The 14,729-nt window shown below is 31.3% G+C and overlaps 1 protein-coding gene across 2 annotated transcripts in view; it reads left to right on the top strand.

Annotated features, from left to right (window-relative positions):
• The window catches only part of LOC145674097 (inactive dipeptidyl peptidase 10-like), a 398,407-nt gene extending 385,818 nt beyond the window's left edge, over positions 1 to 12,589 (top strand). For both annotated transcript variants that reach the window (XM_081743927.1, XM_081743924.1), the window contains exons 14-15: positions 996 to 1,207; positions 6,845 to 12,589. In XM_081743927.1, coding sequence (XP_081600053.1) covers positions 996 to 1,207; positions 6,845 to 6,988 — 356 coding nt within the window. In that variant the 3' untranslated portion in view covers positions 6,989 to 12,589. The remainder of the gene's footprint in view (positions 1 to 995; positions 1,208 to 6,844) is intronic.
• The last annotated feature ends 2,140 nt before the right edge of the window (positions 12,590 to 14,729 follow it).

Raw genomic sequence — 14,729 nt, 5'->3', positions numbered from 1 at the left:
CACGCTATTTAGACTTCGAGAAACCGTGTAGTGGTGGTATATACCAGCATAAAGAAATACACACATCCCAATCCAAAAATACATGTTTCATTAATGTACAATGAGTGTCCAAGAAATTCCGTACATACTATAATTCCCAAACATGTTCTCAACAGAATTCTCAGGTATGCTCTGATTCTGAGGTGGTTCAAAAGAGGCTAAAGGTAAGCCTTGATAACGTTGGACACGGAACGTTTTGGCGGGAGGAGAGAAGCGTTAGGGACTGTCAGCGTCACAGTCCCTAGTGTTCGGAATAACGCGTGCTGTGATGTATTTTGTCATAGTATATTTCACGTTTCCTCACGTATAAGCGTGAAACAAAACATTACATCGTATAGATAATTAGCATTTTGTATGTAGTATATATAAATCTTTAGTGATGTTTTGGAAAGAAAAAAAGTCTGAACAAAATTAACTTCACTAATGAATTACATTTTCTGGATTCGTCAAGAGAAATTATGTTACATTGTAAGGTTATTAAGACATATTTATTTATGGAATATGTATGAAGTCATTGCAGTCATGTTTGAGAAAGCATTCAAACAAAACTCCCAATAGAAAACTACCCTTTGTGGATGATTGTATGAGAAGAGAAAAATTAATTTTAAAAAAAAATCTAAAATATTTTGGCACATTAGTTTCACAGTGTTTTCTACATTTAAGTCCATTCTCCTTCCTTGAAGAACGGTACAATTTTTCTTTCCAATCCTACCTCCTTTTGTATAGATAAACAATTCCTATAAGGAAGACGTTCTTACGTCTGACCTAGCACGTCAGTAGGAAATGCATCAAACTGCTTCCAAGTTTTGGATATGGCAGTGGCTCTTGGAAGCCATTTGACATAAAAATAGATCTGAAATTTGATATACTGAGAACATCTTATCTCTTACAATGTAGGAAAATAATAGCAGATAAATAAAAGCTAACCCGGTTTCTCTTATTCCTTTTTTTCGTAGATTCAGTTTTTGCGGAGCGATATATGGGACTACCAAATGAACAAGGAAACTACCACAATTATGAAAAATCTGACATCACAAGAGAAGCAGGAAATCTAAAAAATAAAACATTCCTCTTAATTCATGGCACAGCTGACGATACGGTTCATTATCAACAAAGTATGTTTCTTGTCAGACAACTCATAGAACAAGGAGTTATTTTCAGGCATCAGGTGAGTGCTTTAATTATTTTCTTAATGTAAAGTAATATATTTTACATATTATTTCACTCACGTATTCCCGTTGTCTATACACAGAAGTGAGTGTGTGTTTTAAAAGTTAAATAGAGAGTTCATAGGTTTTTAAAGAAGAATTTAATATTTATATATCCGCTCTTCAAATTAAAAATAGTGAAATATAGCCAATCTTAACCCATAATCAGAACAAATAGTTTACATTTATAATACATAGATGTTGTGTTCATAGTTGAAAAATAGTAAAATGAAATAGTTTTTTTTTTCATTTAAGTAAACTAGAAGAAAATAATAAAATCAAAATTACACAACACAGAAAAGAAGACAAAATATAGGTACTTTCGCTAAGTATTTCATCAAATGAGAAGAAAACTATATGTAGAGAAGAGAAGTTAAACAGTAAAAGAATATATGTTATTATGTTTTGCTGTGTGTTACATTGTACTCTAAGGCCACAGGATGATGTTGCCAGATTTAAAACAAAGAAAGATTTGTGAACAGATTGGTTAGTACTGGTAGGAGAAAGGGCAATCTACGAAGAGAGAAGTTTGTTATAAAGTGTGCAATTATGCAATTATGTAAAATAGAGGAACTAAATTTTAAAAATACAAGAATCTGAAAATCTAAAATTAAATAATTAATAAGATAAATTATGATATAATAAAAGAATAATGATAATAAAGTGAGATAAAATAAAGTGGAAATTATTTAGAATTATATACATATTTGACAATCACCAGATACAGCTCGGAGGCCATTTTATACTGGATATCTACCAACAACAACAATAACAATATAAAGGATTTTGGAAGGTGTCGGCCAGGGCCTGTTTAGTAGGTACCATCCCGGCATTTGCCTGCTAGGACTGAGGAACATCCTGGAAATCCCCAGTCAGGATGGTCGGTAGTGGGAATTGAACCCATGACCTCCCGAATGCGAAGCCAACGCTCTACCACTTGAGCTGCTTCGCTAGGAACATATATATATATATATAGGGTGTTTCAGATAAAACGTCCAGTGCTTATAAATCCGAAACGGCTGAGAATAAAAAGATGAAACAAAAACTGAGATAGGAAAATGTCATAGGGCGCATCACATGGTGTTGTTGTGGTGACTCCCAGGGCCCTCCTTCAAGGGGGCCCAGGGGCCAACTTCTAATTTTCAAATTGGAACACGCATTGAATCATACCTCATTCAATAGTACTTGAAAAACGAAACAACTTTTGTAGAAAACAATTTTCGATTTGGGCCACCGTTTTTAAATGGCCGCAAAAAGTGGGTCCTATATCAGATAAAACGTCCAGTGCTTATAAATCCGAAATGGCTGGGAATAAAAAGATGAAACAAAAACTGAGATAGGAAAATGTTATAGGGCACATCACATGGTGTTGTTGTGGAAACCCCCAGGGCCCTCCTTCAAGGGGGCCCAGGGGCCAACTTCAAATTTTCAAATGGGAACACGTATTGAATCATACTTCATTCAATAGTACTTGAAAAACGAAACAACTTTTGTAGGAAACCATTTTCGATTTAGGCCATTGTTTTCAAAATGGCCGCAAAAAGTGGGTTCTGTATCAGATAAAACGTCCAGTGCTTATAGGCCAAAATCAGAAACGGCTGATAATAGGGAGATGAAACAAAAACTGAGATAGAAAAGATGATAAAGCATATCAAGTGGTGTTGTTGTGGTGGCCCTCAGGAAACTCAGTGAAGGGGGCCTAGGTGCCAACTTCAAACTGATACAGGACTTTTTGCGGCCATTTTGAAAACGGTGCCCCAAATCGAAAATTGTTCCTTACAAAAGTTGTTTCGTATTTCAAGGACTATTGAATGAGGTATGATTCAATACATGTTCCCATTTGAAAATTTGAAGTTGGCCCCTGGGCCCCCTTGAAGGAGGGCCCTAGGGGTCACCACGACAACACCATGTCATGCGCCCTATGACATTTTCCTATCTCAGTTTTTGTTTTATCATTTTATTCTCAGCCATTTCGGATTTATAAGCACTGGACGTTTTATCTGATATAGGACCCACTTTCTGCGGCCATTTAAAAACGGTGGCCCAAATCGAAAATTGTTTTCTACAAAAGTTGTTTCGTTTTTCAAGTACTATTGAATGAGGTATGAATCAATACATGTTCCTATTTGAAAATTTGAATTTGGCCCCTGGGCCCCCTTGAAGGAGGGCCCTGGGGCTCACCACAACAACACCATGTGATGCGCCCTATGACATTTTTCTATCTCAGTTTTTGTTTCATCTTTTTATTCTCAGCCGTTTCGGATTTATAAGCACTGGACGTTTTATCTGAAACACCCTGTATATATATATATATATATATATATATATATATATATATATATATATATATATATATATATATATAACATAATGCTAAACATAGAAATAGGTGTACTGGAAATAGAATGAGTGTAGCGAGGTAAGCAAATTATTAACGATTAAGCCAAGAGAGGCTTCGCAAATAGAATGATAATGCAAGCGTTTCTCCATCTCTTTTTGAGAGGCTAGGAAAAGTTTTGACATTACTAACGCAGAAAATATAATCCAATATACTATTTGATGGATTGCATGTTCTGAGAATAAAAAAATCAGAGTGCTCACGGGGTATCATTGATTGTTCATGTAATATTATAAGAATATAAATAAAGCGTTAAGAATCGCAGCTATTCAAATTGTGGGGTACATGACTTAACTTTCGTGCTGAGATGTTAGAATGTCAAATTAATGTGTAATACAGGATAAGTTTAACCTCTTGATTTTTGCAATTTATTTGCTGGAAGAATAGAGTATTTTAAGGATACAGTTTCGGTTGAATTTGTTTGCTTAAGGTTTGTTGTTTGTTATTTGAGGTTTGTTTGGTATATTTGAGGCCAAATTCTCACTCATAGTTTTCGAGAAAATTCCGAAGAAAACTCACTTTTATGATCTAAAATATGTTGTTTGTTACCTATATTAATTCGAAATTTTTATTTTGCTATAAAATATTAATTTGTTTATGTACTGTATTTTTTAAAAATAGACTGGTAACAAATTTTATCTATTATTATTTTGTGTTCTCCAAATGGTGACACGTATACTCCTAACAGTTCTGCTTGTGAACTAAGTGAATCGTAATATTGACATGGAATTTTTAAAGTATTATCAACATAATTAAATGTTGGTTAGAAAGGAATAAATTAGATTTAGTTTTACATAAATTGGTTAAGATTTAGCAAAAGAAAGCTGAAGAATAAGCGTTTAATATGATGGAAATGGCTTATACAACGAAACTGCGAAAAGCGAGTTAAGTAACTATTAAAACTCTTCTAATACCTGGTCTTATCTTATGAAATGAGTTCCAAGGAATGACATGGTGCGCAATCGCGAACATCTTCAGGCAACACGTACCTGCACAATTTCTCAAATCGCTTGATCAAGGTTTCATAGTTTTCGAGGTAGGATACTTGTAAAATTGATTTGTTGCACTTTAGGTAATAAAAACAAACAAATAATAATAATAATAATAATAATAATAATAATAATAATAATAATAATAATAATAATAATAATAATAATAATAATAATAATAATAATAATAATAATAATAATAAAGTTTAACTTTCCTCTTCGAGAGAATACAGTAAATCATTTCTTGTGCATTCGAGTTCACTTGAAAAGAAGAAAAAAAGGAAGGACAGAGTGAAAGGAAAAAAACAGTATTTTGTTACACGATTTGTTAGATTCTAAACGATTCCTCCTCATTTTTATCTTCCTCATTAAAAGTTTCACATTATTCCTCACTAAAATAATAAATTGTGTTGCTGACTGGCAATAAACTTCACATACAACCTCTTAAAAAAAGATCTATAGCGCTCTGAATAAGTTGTTGTTTCCCCTTTTTATTTCAAATCTACCATATCAACCAACCTAATTCCTGTAATGTTTAGTCTCTACATTTGCCGATAAACATTAACACCAATTGATAATTTTTAACAACTCTCTTGAAATGATATTTTTTTAAAAAATCTGAAATCAAACTCATCACATGTTGTACCATTCTTAGTGGATAAAAGATCCAATATATTTCATTCAATCAAAACTTTTATTGTACGACTTATATCTGGAGAACTGCATACAGTATAGCCAAACCGAAAACTATCAGTTAACTCAATATGATGTGCTTAAATCCGTGGAAAATACGTGTTGCCCCTCATCCAAGATCCAATATATTTCAATCAAAACTTTTCTTGTACGCCTTATATCTGGAGAACTACATACAGTGTAACCAAACCCAAACTGTCAGTTAACTCAGTATGATGTGCTTATTCCGTGGAAAACACGTGTTGCCCCTCATCCAAGATCCAATATATTTCAATCAAAACTTTTCTTGTACACCTTATATCTGGAGAACTACATACAGTGTAACCAAACCAAAACTGTCAGTTAACTCAGTATGATGTGCTTATTCCGTGGAAAACACGTGTTTCCCCTCATCCAAGATCCAATATATTTCAATCAAAACTTTTCTTGTACGCCTTATATCAGGTTCAGGTTCAGGTTCAAGGTATTTTCCTTCCTTACAGTGTAACCAAACCCAAACTGTCAGTTAACTCAGTATGATGTGCTTGTTCCGTGGAAAACACGTGTTGCCCCTCATCCAAGATCCAATATATTTCAATCAAAACTTTTCTTGTACGCCTTATATCTGAAGAACTACATACAGTGTAACCGAACCCAAACTGTCAGTCAACTCAGTATGATGTGCTTATTCCGTGGAAAACACGTGTTGCCCCTCATCCAAGATCAAATATATTTCTATCAAAACTTTTCTTGTACGCCTTATATCTGGAGAACTACATACAGTGTAACCAAACCCAAACTGTCTGTTAACTCAGTATGATGTGCTTATTCCGTGGAAAACACGTGTTTCCCCTCATCCAAGATCCAATATATTTCAATCAAAACTTTTCTTGTACGCCTTATATCTGGAGAACTACATACAGTGTAACCAAACCCAAACTGTCTGTTAACTCAGTATGATGTGCTTATTCCGTGGAAAACACGTGTTGCCCCTCATCCAAGATCCAATATATTTCAATCAAAACTTTTCTTGTACGCCTTATATCTGGAGAACTACATACAGTGTAACCAAACCCAAACTGTCAGTTAACTCAGTATGATGTGCTTATCCCGTGGAAAACACGTGTTGCCCCTCATCCAAGATCCAATATATTTCAATCAAAACTTTTCTTGTACGCCTTATATCTGGAGAACTAAATACAGTGTAACCAAACCCAAACTATCAGCCAACTCAGTATGATGTGCTTATTCCGTGGAAAATACGAAAACTCGATTTAGGTGTCGTTCAAAAATTTTGTGGTCCCTGATCCAAACTAATTATTGGCCAATCTGTTGATCCATTTTCTTTTGGATCATTCCTAATATTCTTGTTTAAACTATTTATCATTTAACCGATTCAATTCAAATTAGATTACAACTGATTTCCGTATCGGAATAACATGATCGAGATGTTGTTCCCAGCAAGAATGTCCGTTATTAGTATTACTATTATTCTCTAGTATGGTGCTCATTGTATTTCTCTTTTATATATATTTCAGACTTATCCTGATGAAGATCATACTTTTTCCGGTGTAAAGGACCACCTATACAAAGCAATGGAAGAATTTTTGAACGAAAGCTTCGGACCTCTAGACTTTGAAGAATGGGAAAGTGGGACAAGTTTCTTTACGTTTAAACAGTAAAACGATACATTAGAAATAGCAATGAAGGACAACTGATAAACAATGTTTTCAACAAAATGTTATTTTCCTTTTATGAGGAAGAAAACCGTGTTAACTGTATTTGTGTATGCGTGTGGGAGTGTATCTATGTATGAGTGTGTGTGTAAAGTACGACAACAGAAGAACAAAGTGTACAGAAACAAATGTGATGCTCCCTTTTTTGTGCATGTCCCTCGTATATAACTAAACAAAAGTGACAAAACACATAAAGACGGATGCTTGTGCATCATCTAATAAAGAAAAAACATGTTACAAAGATTCATGTGACATACTTCAGTCTTAAATGCTGCAGGAAGTAGATTGAAAAATTGGAATTGTGTAACGTGTATACAGCACCAAGTGAACTTAAAAATGATTTTTATATATATATACTGTATATATAAATATATATTGCCCATAAAAAGCTTATTACATCAACTTATTTATTATACAACTAACATGAATTTGTATTTCCAATTCGTGGTATTTTGTGGTGAGTAAATTAAAAGAAACAAAATCAAATATAACAAGTGGCAAAACTGGTTTTAAAAAATATGTAATGAATGAAAGAGGTTTAAAGTAATACCATTGTTATGGTTTTGCTGGTATATAATAAATATTTAACATTCGAAAGTATAGAAATGAAAAAGGCTGGATTTGAAAAGACATAGGAACACTAGAATTTTTTTAAAAAAAATGTATAGCATATATAAAGAATCTCTATTTTTAGAGAATACCATATAAAATAGTCTTGAATCCTAATAAGATAAAATAGAATTAACAAAAGACATCATGAAAAAATTAGTTTTTATTCTTTATTTACATCTCTGTTAACTGAATGTGACACGACAATCGTTAACTATAATAGATAATATAATTTTAACATGTAATAAATAAATATATATACTAGAAATATATATATATATTCATATATACATTTGACGGTATCGAAAGCTGTATTTTGATGAAATAAGAACGAATGTAAAATTCAATGATGGAACTACAATTTTAAACTAAATAAATATATAGGGGCCAGGTTATTATATCTAGGCCGAAAAACTATACATTAAACTCAGGTGTGATGTCTTGATGTAGACAAAGTTGAACGTCCATTAATTTTAATCTCATAACTAACAGCTTATTATTACTTAAACCTGGCGTTCTATGTATAATTTTAGGTAAGAAGTGTTTCACTCCGATGTGTTAATTCTATAAATTTCATTCTGAATCGAAACATCAATCAATATACATGTATAAGCTGTCTATGATTGTGAGTCTTAAATATATGTATATATTGTAATATTCCAAATGTTTTATCCGTTTCATTATTTTTATTGTTGTAAATGAAAAGAAAAGATGATATTAAAAGTTCTTTTAAAATATGATAATTGCAATAAAACTAATATTATCGGTAGTATATTAAAATATTATTTATAATTGCAAAATTAAGTTAACTTTTGTTTCTCCCAGGCTTATCTTGAAATTAATATCTGAACTATGTTCTTATATTTTAATAATCTCTTCTAAATTTCAGAAATGAGACAATGCTTACATGTAAAACAAAACAATATCATATTTAAAATGTTCCTGATGATATTTGGTTTCTGGTACTTCTCAATGTGCTGTGTATGGTAAAATTCACATAACTTTATGTATTTCTTGAAGAATCTCGTCTATTGCATACATCATCGTGTTTTATTAAAATATTGTGTTTGTTCGAGTTTTTCTCTAATTATATTGTAAATCTCATTGATGTTATAAATAGATATAATTTTTCTTAACTGTACAAAACTTCTCTATCTCTGTTTACCCATGTGCTTCATTTTACATAATTCAAACGTAATTGTTTTATTGTTTTTCTCTATTAACATATTGGATAATCCATCTACTTGCTATAACGATAATTCAAACTTCATTATGGCTCAGGATTGGATTATCTGTGAGAGACTAGTCTCCATCAGACTACAAGGGATTCCTATGGTACATAACCTAAGAGAAACAAATCACACTTTTTCTCTCCCGGTTTTTAACAGAGAAAAAAATTAAAATTTTCTAAACTATAACTGTATCGATATAAAGAGTATAAAATAATTTCTCTTGAAAACTATTTTACATACAAAGAGATCACATATATTCTTATAGTTGTTAATATCAACGTAAAAATGACATACAAATATTTCAAAACTTTTACTAATGTAAATTTTAATTGGGTGAAAGTTTCTTAACTTTACGTTATTTTATCTTGCAAATTAATACAACAGATTTTTGTACTAAATTTTACAAATCAAAAATGAAAAATCAACACAGGGTGCATATATGTTTAATATTTTCAAATAAATTAAATTTTGTACCAAATAATTACAATTTATATATGTGTACATTGTAAAAAGAGAATGAAAAGATGATTATTACTACAAAACGTCACAACAAAAGTATCCAATTTATATGTATATTTTAAACACTTTTTTTTTTTACCTATATTCGTCGATTATAAGATGCATAAACTTGTTCTGTTTCAAAGTTAAAATTTTAGTGTTATTTATTGCAATCATGTTCCAAAATATTGCATTTATCTCCCGTCTATTTTGAGCTTCTTCGTTGCGAAATAATTGAAGATTCTCCCGTTTGGTACGGAAGACCGTATTTCGCTTCAAGGTGGAAAGCAATCCATAGATAAAGACATGCTTTAGGGGAGATAAACAATATCTTCAGTCAAATATTTTGATGTGGTACTTTCACATAGTCTCTGTTGTAACTAACAAGGCTAAAGAAGGATTAAGATGACACACTGTCCTAGTCCTCTGATTGTGGGTTGGGATGGGAATTATATGGTTCAAATTTTATACTCAGCTGCAACTCTACGATTCATAAAACCTTGTTACTAAAATGGACGTTAACTTCAACCGAACAATCATCTTTCGTTTTCTGAGAGTATTGTTGGAGTGTTTTGCAAATAAAAGGATATGATTCAGAAAGATAAAATATAACATGGAAGATAGAAAAAAGAGAACTTTGAACTTCTAAGTAAACAATACATACACCAAGTAACAAAAACATAGCTCTCAATAGTTACGTGAGGTTCTCAAATATTTTGAACGTGACTGTAAACGTAATGTTGTGTGTTCATGGGAAGGAAAGTAGAAAGTATGTTCCATCGTGGTGTTAGTTAACTCTAAACACGAAATGGCTAAATATTTAATCTTATTACTCCTGTTTTGTGAATAGTGATGATGATTGTAACATAAGTGTGGTGGATCTTCGTAAATCATTCCAGTTAAAACACTGGGTTTACTATTAAAATAGAAATTTCCAATATGTTAACTTCTTTAAAAAGTACTTATTGTTCCACTGATGTCATACTAAACATGTATTTGTTTAATTTGGATTTCGTTTCTTGTAATTTTAAAAACCTATTCACTGTAAAACTCTCCGGGAAAAGATATACCTCAACGATTATAAAATTACAAAAGCTTCACTTGTTTGCTACAAGTGTTAACTATTCTTTTAAAAAATAAATTTTGTACATGCTTGAAATTATAACATTTTATATTTAAAAGTTGAACAATTACAAACATATTTAAAATTATGCCTCACAACGAAAATTTTTTAAATTTCTTGTGGTTGAATAATAGATTTTTCGGTTTAATTTGAAATAATTTTTGAGCATTATTTTATGGTAGTATAGTTTTCATAGGCAACAGATAAACTAGATGGAGTGACTCTTTGAAATATATAACTTATTTTTGAAGCTAAAATTTGCTATGAGAATCAAGTAAAGCCATAATAATGCAAATTTAACACTACATATGCTTATGAAGAAAGACGTTTAAAAAATTTGTGTGTGTGCAAGAAAGTATGTATGTGTGAAAGAAAGTGTGTATGTGTGTGCTCCAGAGTAAAAAATCATACTATTTCTCCTGCCTCTTTATGAGATTCATGTAGTGTATGTCCGCTACATCATGACAGATCGCGATCTGAATTTAGCTTGGCTTTCTCATTCGTAACTCCATCTGATTTGTCAGTACCTATGCATTTTATTATGTAAATTATATCGGTAGCATATATTTATGCTATTATAATCAGTGTTATATAATTTTATTATCGGTACCATGCTTTTTATGTTATTATGTAAATGGTTCACACTAAAAAACTTAGGAAGTTGAGAATTAAGTTATTACACCCATTAATTTTTGTTAGTAATTAGTGCAAAACAGAAATATCTGACTGCAATAAGTTTTAAAGATGCTTGTTATTCATTTTTAAAGAAACGTTTAAGTTTTATAAAGGGTATCTTCAAGTGAAACGTAAAGACAAATTCATAATGTGCATTAATATATGATATTGTATCATAACTTTTTATCATATATACCATGATGTGTGGGCATTATGTGTGTCATAGGTTCAGATAGGGCTAGTAATAATCCAATATTAAAGAAAAGATTTCGATAATGCACTAGTTTCTTTGACTGAGGAGCACAAACCAGTATCCCACTGCAATAGGTTGTGCGTGCTGCTGCGAAGTGAATCAAAATCAGTCTTTTTTTTCTTTCTTTCTTTCTTTCTTTTTTTTTTTTTTTTTTTAAATCGATCTAATGTCACTATATTATAGAAATGTAGGTCGTCTTTTCAGACAGAAATGATACAGTGTTACGAAAACGATCCTACTAATATGCAATCTGGCATTATACCGCAAGAGCTGACTAATTTTTCTTCATATCTGTACAGAAAGCAGTCAGTAATTTCAGTATTGGACAGAGATTTCAGGAATTGAACGAATCCCTGAAATGCCTTTTGTCTACATTAAATTCGTGCATTACATTTATACACGTCAAATATATTGACAAACTAACACAATTATTATCAATTTTTCTAGGGTTACCTATATGGGAATTCAATATATGATCTCTAACAAATATCTGACTGTAATTACACAATAATACATTATCAGTGCAAAGACACATACAATGACGCTACTATCTGAATTTATCAACACAGTTTTTCCACCATAATATTGCTTTATTACGTATCATTTGAACATACCTATGTAAAGCATATAATTTACTTCCACTTATTTTATTGAATTTTATTGAAGTTGTGATAAGTTACATACCATAATTTTATGCGAAGTCCATAATAGTTGTAATTTATGGTCATTTCACCTTCACTTTTCGATTCTATTGCATACATTCAAACTTTTTTTATTTCTATAAGAAATAGAAAAAATACGAACAAAAATAACTTTCTCATTAATAAAGACTACTTATTCTAAGAAAACAATTGATCAAAAAAACAATTTTTCCTGTTACATGTGAGTTGATCAAGTCTTTGCATATAAATGTGGATGGGTGTGTGCAATATCCATAATTGTAAATAATCGTGCATAAGAAAATAATTTTAAACAAATAATGTTACAGCTTCTAGTGTGACACAGTGTTTTCTCCATCTGTTAAAAGTAACCACATGTTTTGGCAGGATGGAAACAGTGACAGTATGTACATGATGTAAAATAAGGAATAATGTTGAAAAATCTGTTTGTTATGCAATTTTTATCGTATGCCATTATTTTGTAATAAAATAATATCTTTAAGCAGTCTCGTTTTATTTATTCTCCAGAGTTTATTATTATTATTATTATTATTATTATTATTATCTTTAACTTCTAATAAGAGCTCAATATCGGGGTCATCCACTATTTTTGTTATATAAATTTAAAATTTCGATTTTCAATAAAGGAACTAGTTATTTTTATTTCCTGTATATTGAAAACCAAGTTTTCGCATTCTTCTCCATTAGAACCAGGAAAACGAAATTGGTTCTGAGATGGGTGGATTCAGGCCCTTAGCCATGGAGGGAGTAGAGCGGAGAGTGCTTGCCCTAAATTATATTTTGCTCCGTAAATTATATTTAAAACAGAACATTGTAGAAAATTTTTAAATTGACTTGAAACTAAATATGAAATTTTTGTAATTTTACGTATGAAATTAAATTCAGTTAACGCATTTTATTTGTTTCTGCGTAAAATTAGATCTTCGATGCTCCATATTGAATTAATTGAATTGAATCATGTACTGTTATATTATACAGTCATCGTTCCTTATTCATGTGGAACTTAAATGCCGCAAAATCGTGAATATAGAGTGGTATTATAAGAGATACGTTTCGAATTACGAAATTATAAACCAATAATGATAAAAAATGTTTCTAATTAAAGTTTAATAAATTAACATACTTAACAGTCTTAGACTGTGGTTTAAGAATTTAGTGTGATTCAGACTGGTATTCAGCAGTGGCTTGATCAATTTTCCTTTTGGAAAGACTTCCATCCATAGATGGATCAATTTTTGTGAAAAATTCACAGAAACCATAATTTCATAGTCCTTCACACGAAAGTTTAAATGTCAATGTTATCTTTTCCGTATAGGTTGAAAGTTCTACACTCAAATCGGCGTTAAGTATTTCTTTCAATACCACTTTATTTATACCTTCATTTTGAGATTCAAACAACTCTTGAATGTCATTCAATTTCAACTGTTCAGAATCACGTTATCCTATATAATTCACATTTTGAACAATCTCTTCAGTCACTGCTTGTACAATTTGTGTGGAATAGTTCTTTTTGTTCATAGTCAAAGTGGGCCATTGATTTATCCAACATGCTGTTAATGTTGATTGCTTTAATTACTGCTATGATTCAAACAGTACACATTGCTATGTCAATTTTTTTTTTCCCCAAGCATCTTATAATATCCATGCTTGAATCACTTTCCGTAATGTCAAGTATGATTTTCAAGCTTTTCCTTATGTAATAAAGTTTAGAGGCTTGATTTATTCCTTGGTTCATAAATTAGAATAAAGACAGTTTTTATGACAACAATATCAGTTTTGTATTAGGATGCACTATTTCAAGCTCACCGGGGCGACCTGGTGCACTACCCAAAACTAGAATCAGCTTGAAGTCTGAATTATTTGAATTTAAATAATTTGTTTAAGTTCAGAAAACAAACGATTTTGAAGCTAATCCTTGAAACTAGCAACAGTAACTCAAGTTCTCTTACTCGCTGGACAAAACTCTTGTAAGTCGTTTTTGCTATTATTTTTATAAAGCAGGTGAATTTAACGATCTGTAAAGCATAAGTGGCTTAACTAAACAATCTCCTGACCCATTACAACAAAACAGCAACATAACTCTGTCTTTTACAGTCTTACAACTAGGAACAGATTTTTCACGTTTTAATATGAAGAATTTTTTGGCATTATCTTTCAAACTAAACCATTCTCATCCGCATAAATATTTCTTCAGGTTTGTTCCACCTCCAGAAATTAACGTCATAAATTTATCTTGATATGCTGCTGCTGAAGTGTCTGCAGGTGCAGCTTCTCCCACAATTTTGACGTTTTAAAGTGACTTTGCACTTTAAATTTGTTAAACCAACCTTCTGATGCTTGAAAACTTTCAGTCGGATGATCAGTGGTTGGTTGGTTGAAATGAGTGTGTGAAAGATATTTAACATTTTGATGAATTACAACACTTAAAGACACTCTCTTCTCTTTACTGTCTCCAATTCGTTGTGTTAATGCGGATTCCGTTATTTCAATTGCTGAATCACACACAGTTTTTTTATTATTATTATTATTATAGAGAAGTCAAACCTACAGAATTCCTGATATGTCTTCAGATCTTTTGATATCTTCGTTTAGTTGATGCGTTTATATTAAACGAACC

Source organism: Thermobia domestica, chromosome 2 (genome assembly GCF_964235325.1).
Source record: "Thermobia domestica chromosome 2, izTheDome1.hap1.1, whole genome shotgun sequence".
Classification (NCBI taxonomy): domain Eukaryota; kingdom Metazoa; phylum Arthropoda; class Insecta; order Zygentoma; family Lepismatidae; genus Thermobia; species Thermobia domestica.
The sequence above is the reverse complement of the archived record's forward strand: the minus strand, read 5'-3'. Positions and strand labels throughout refer to the sequence as shown.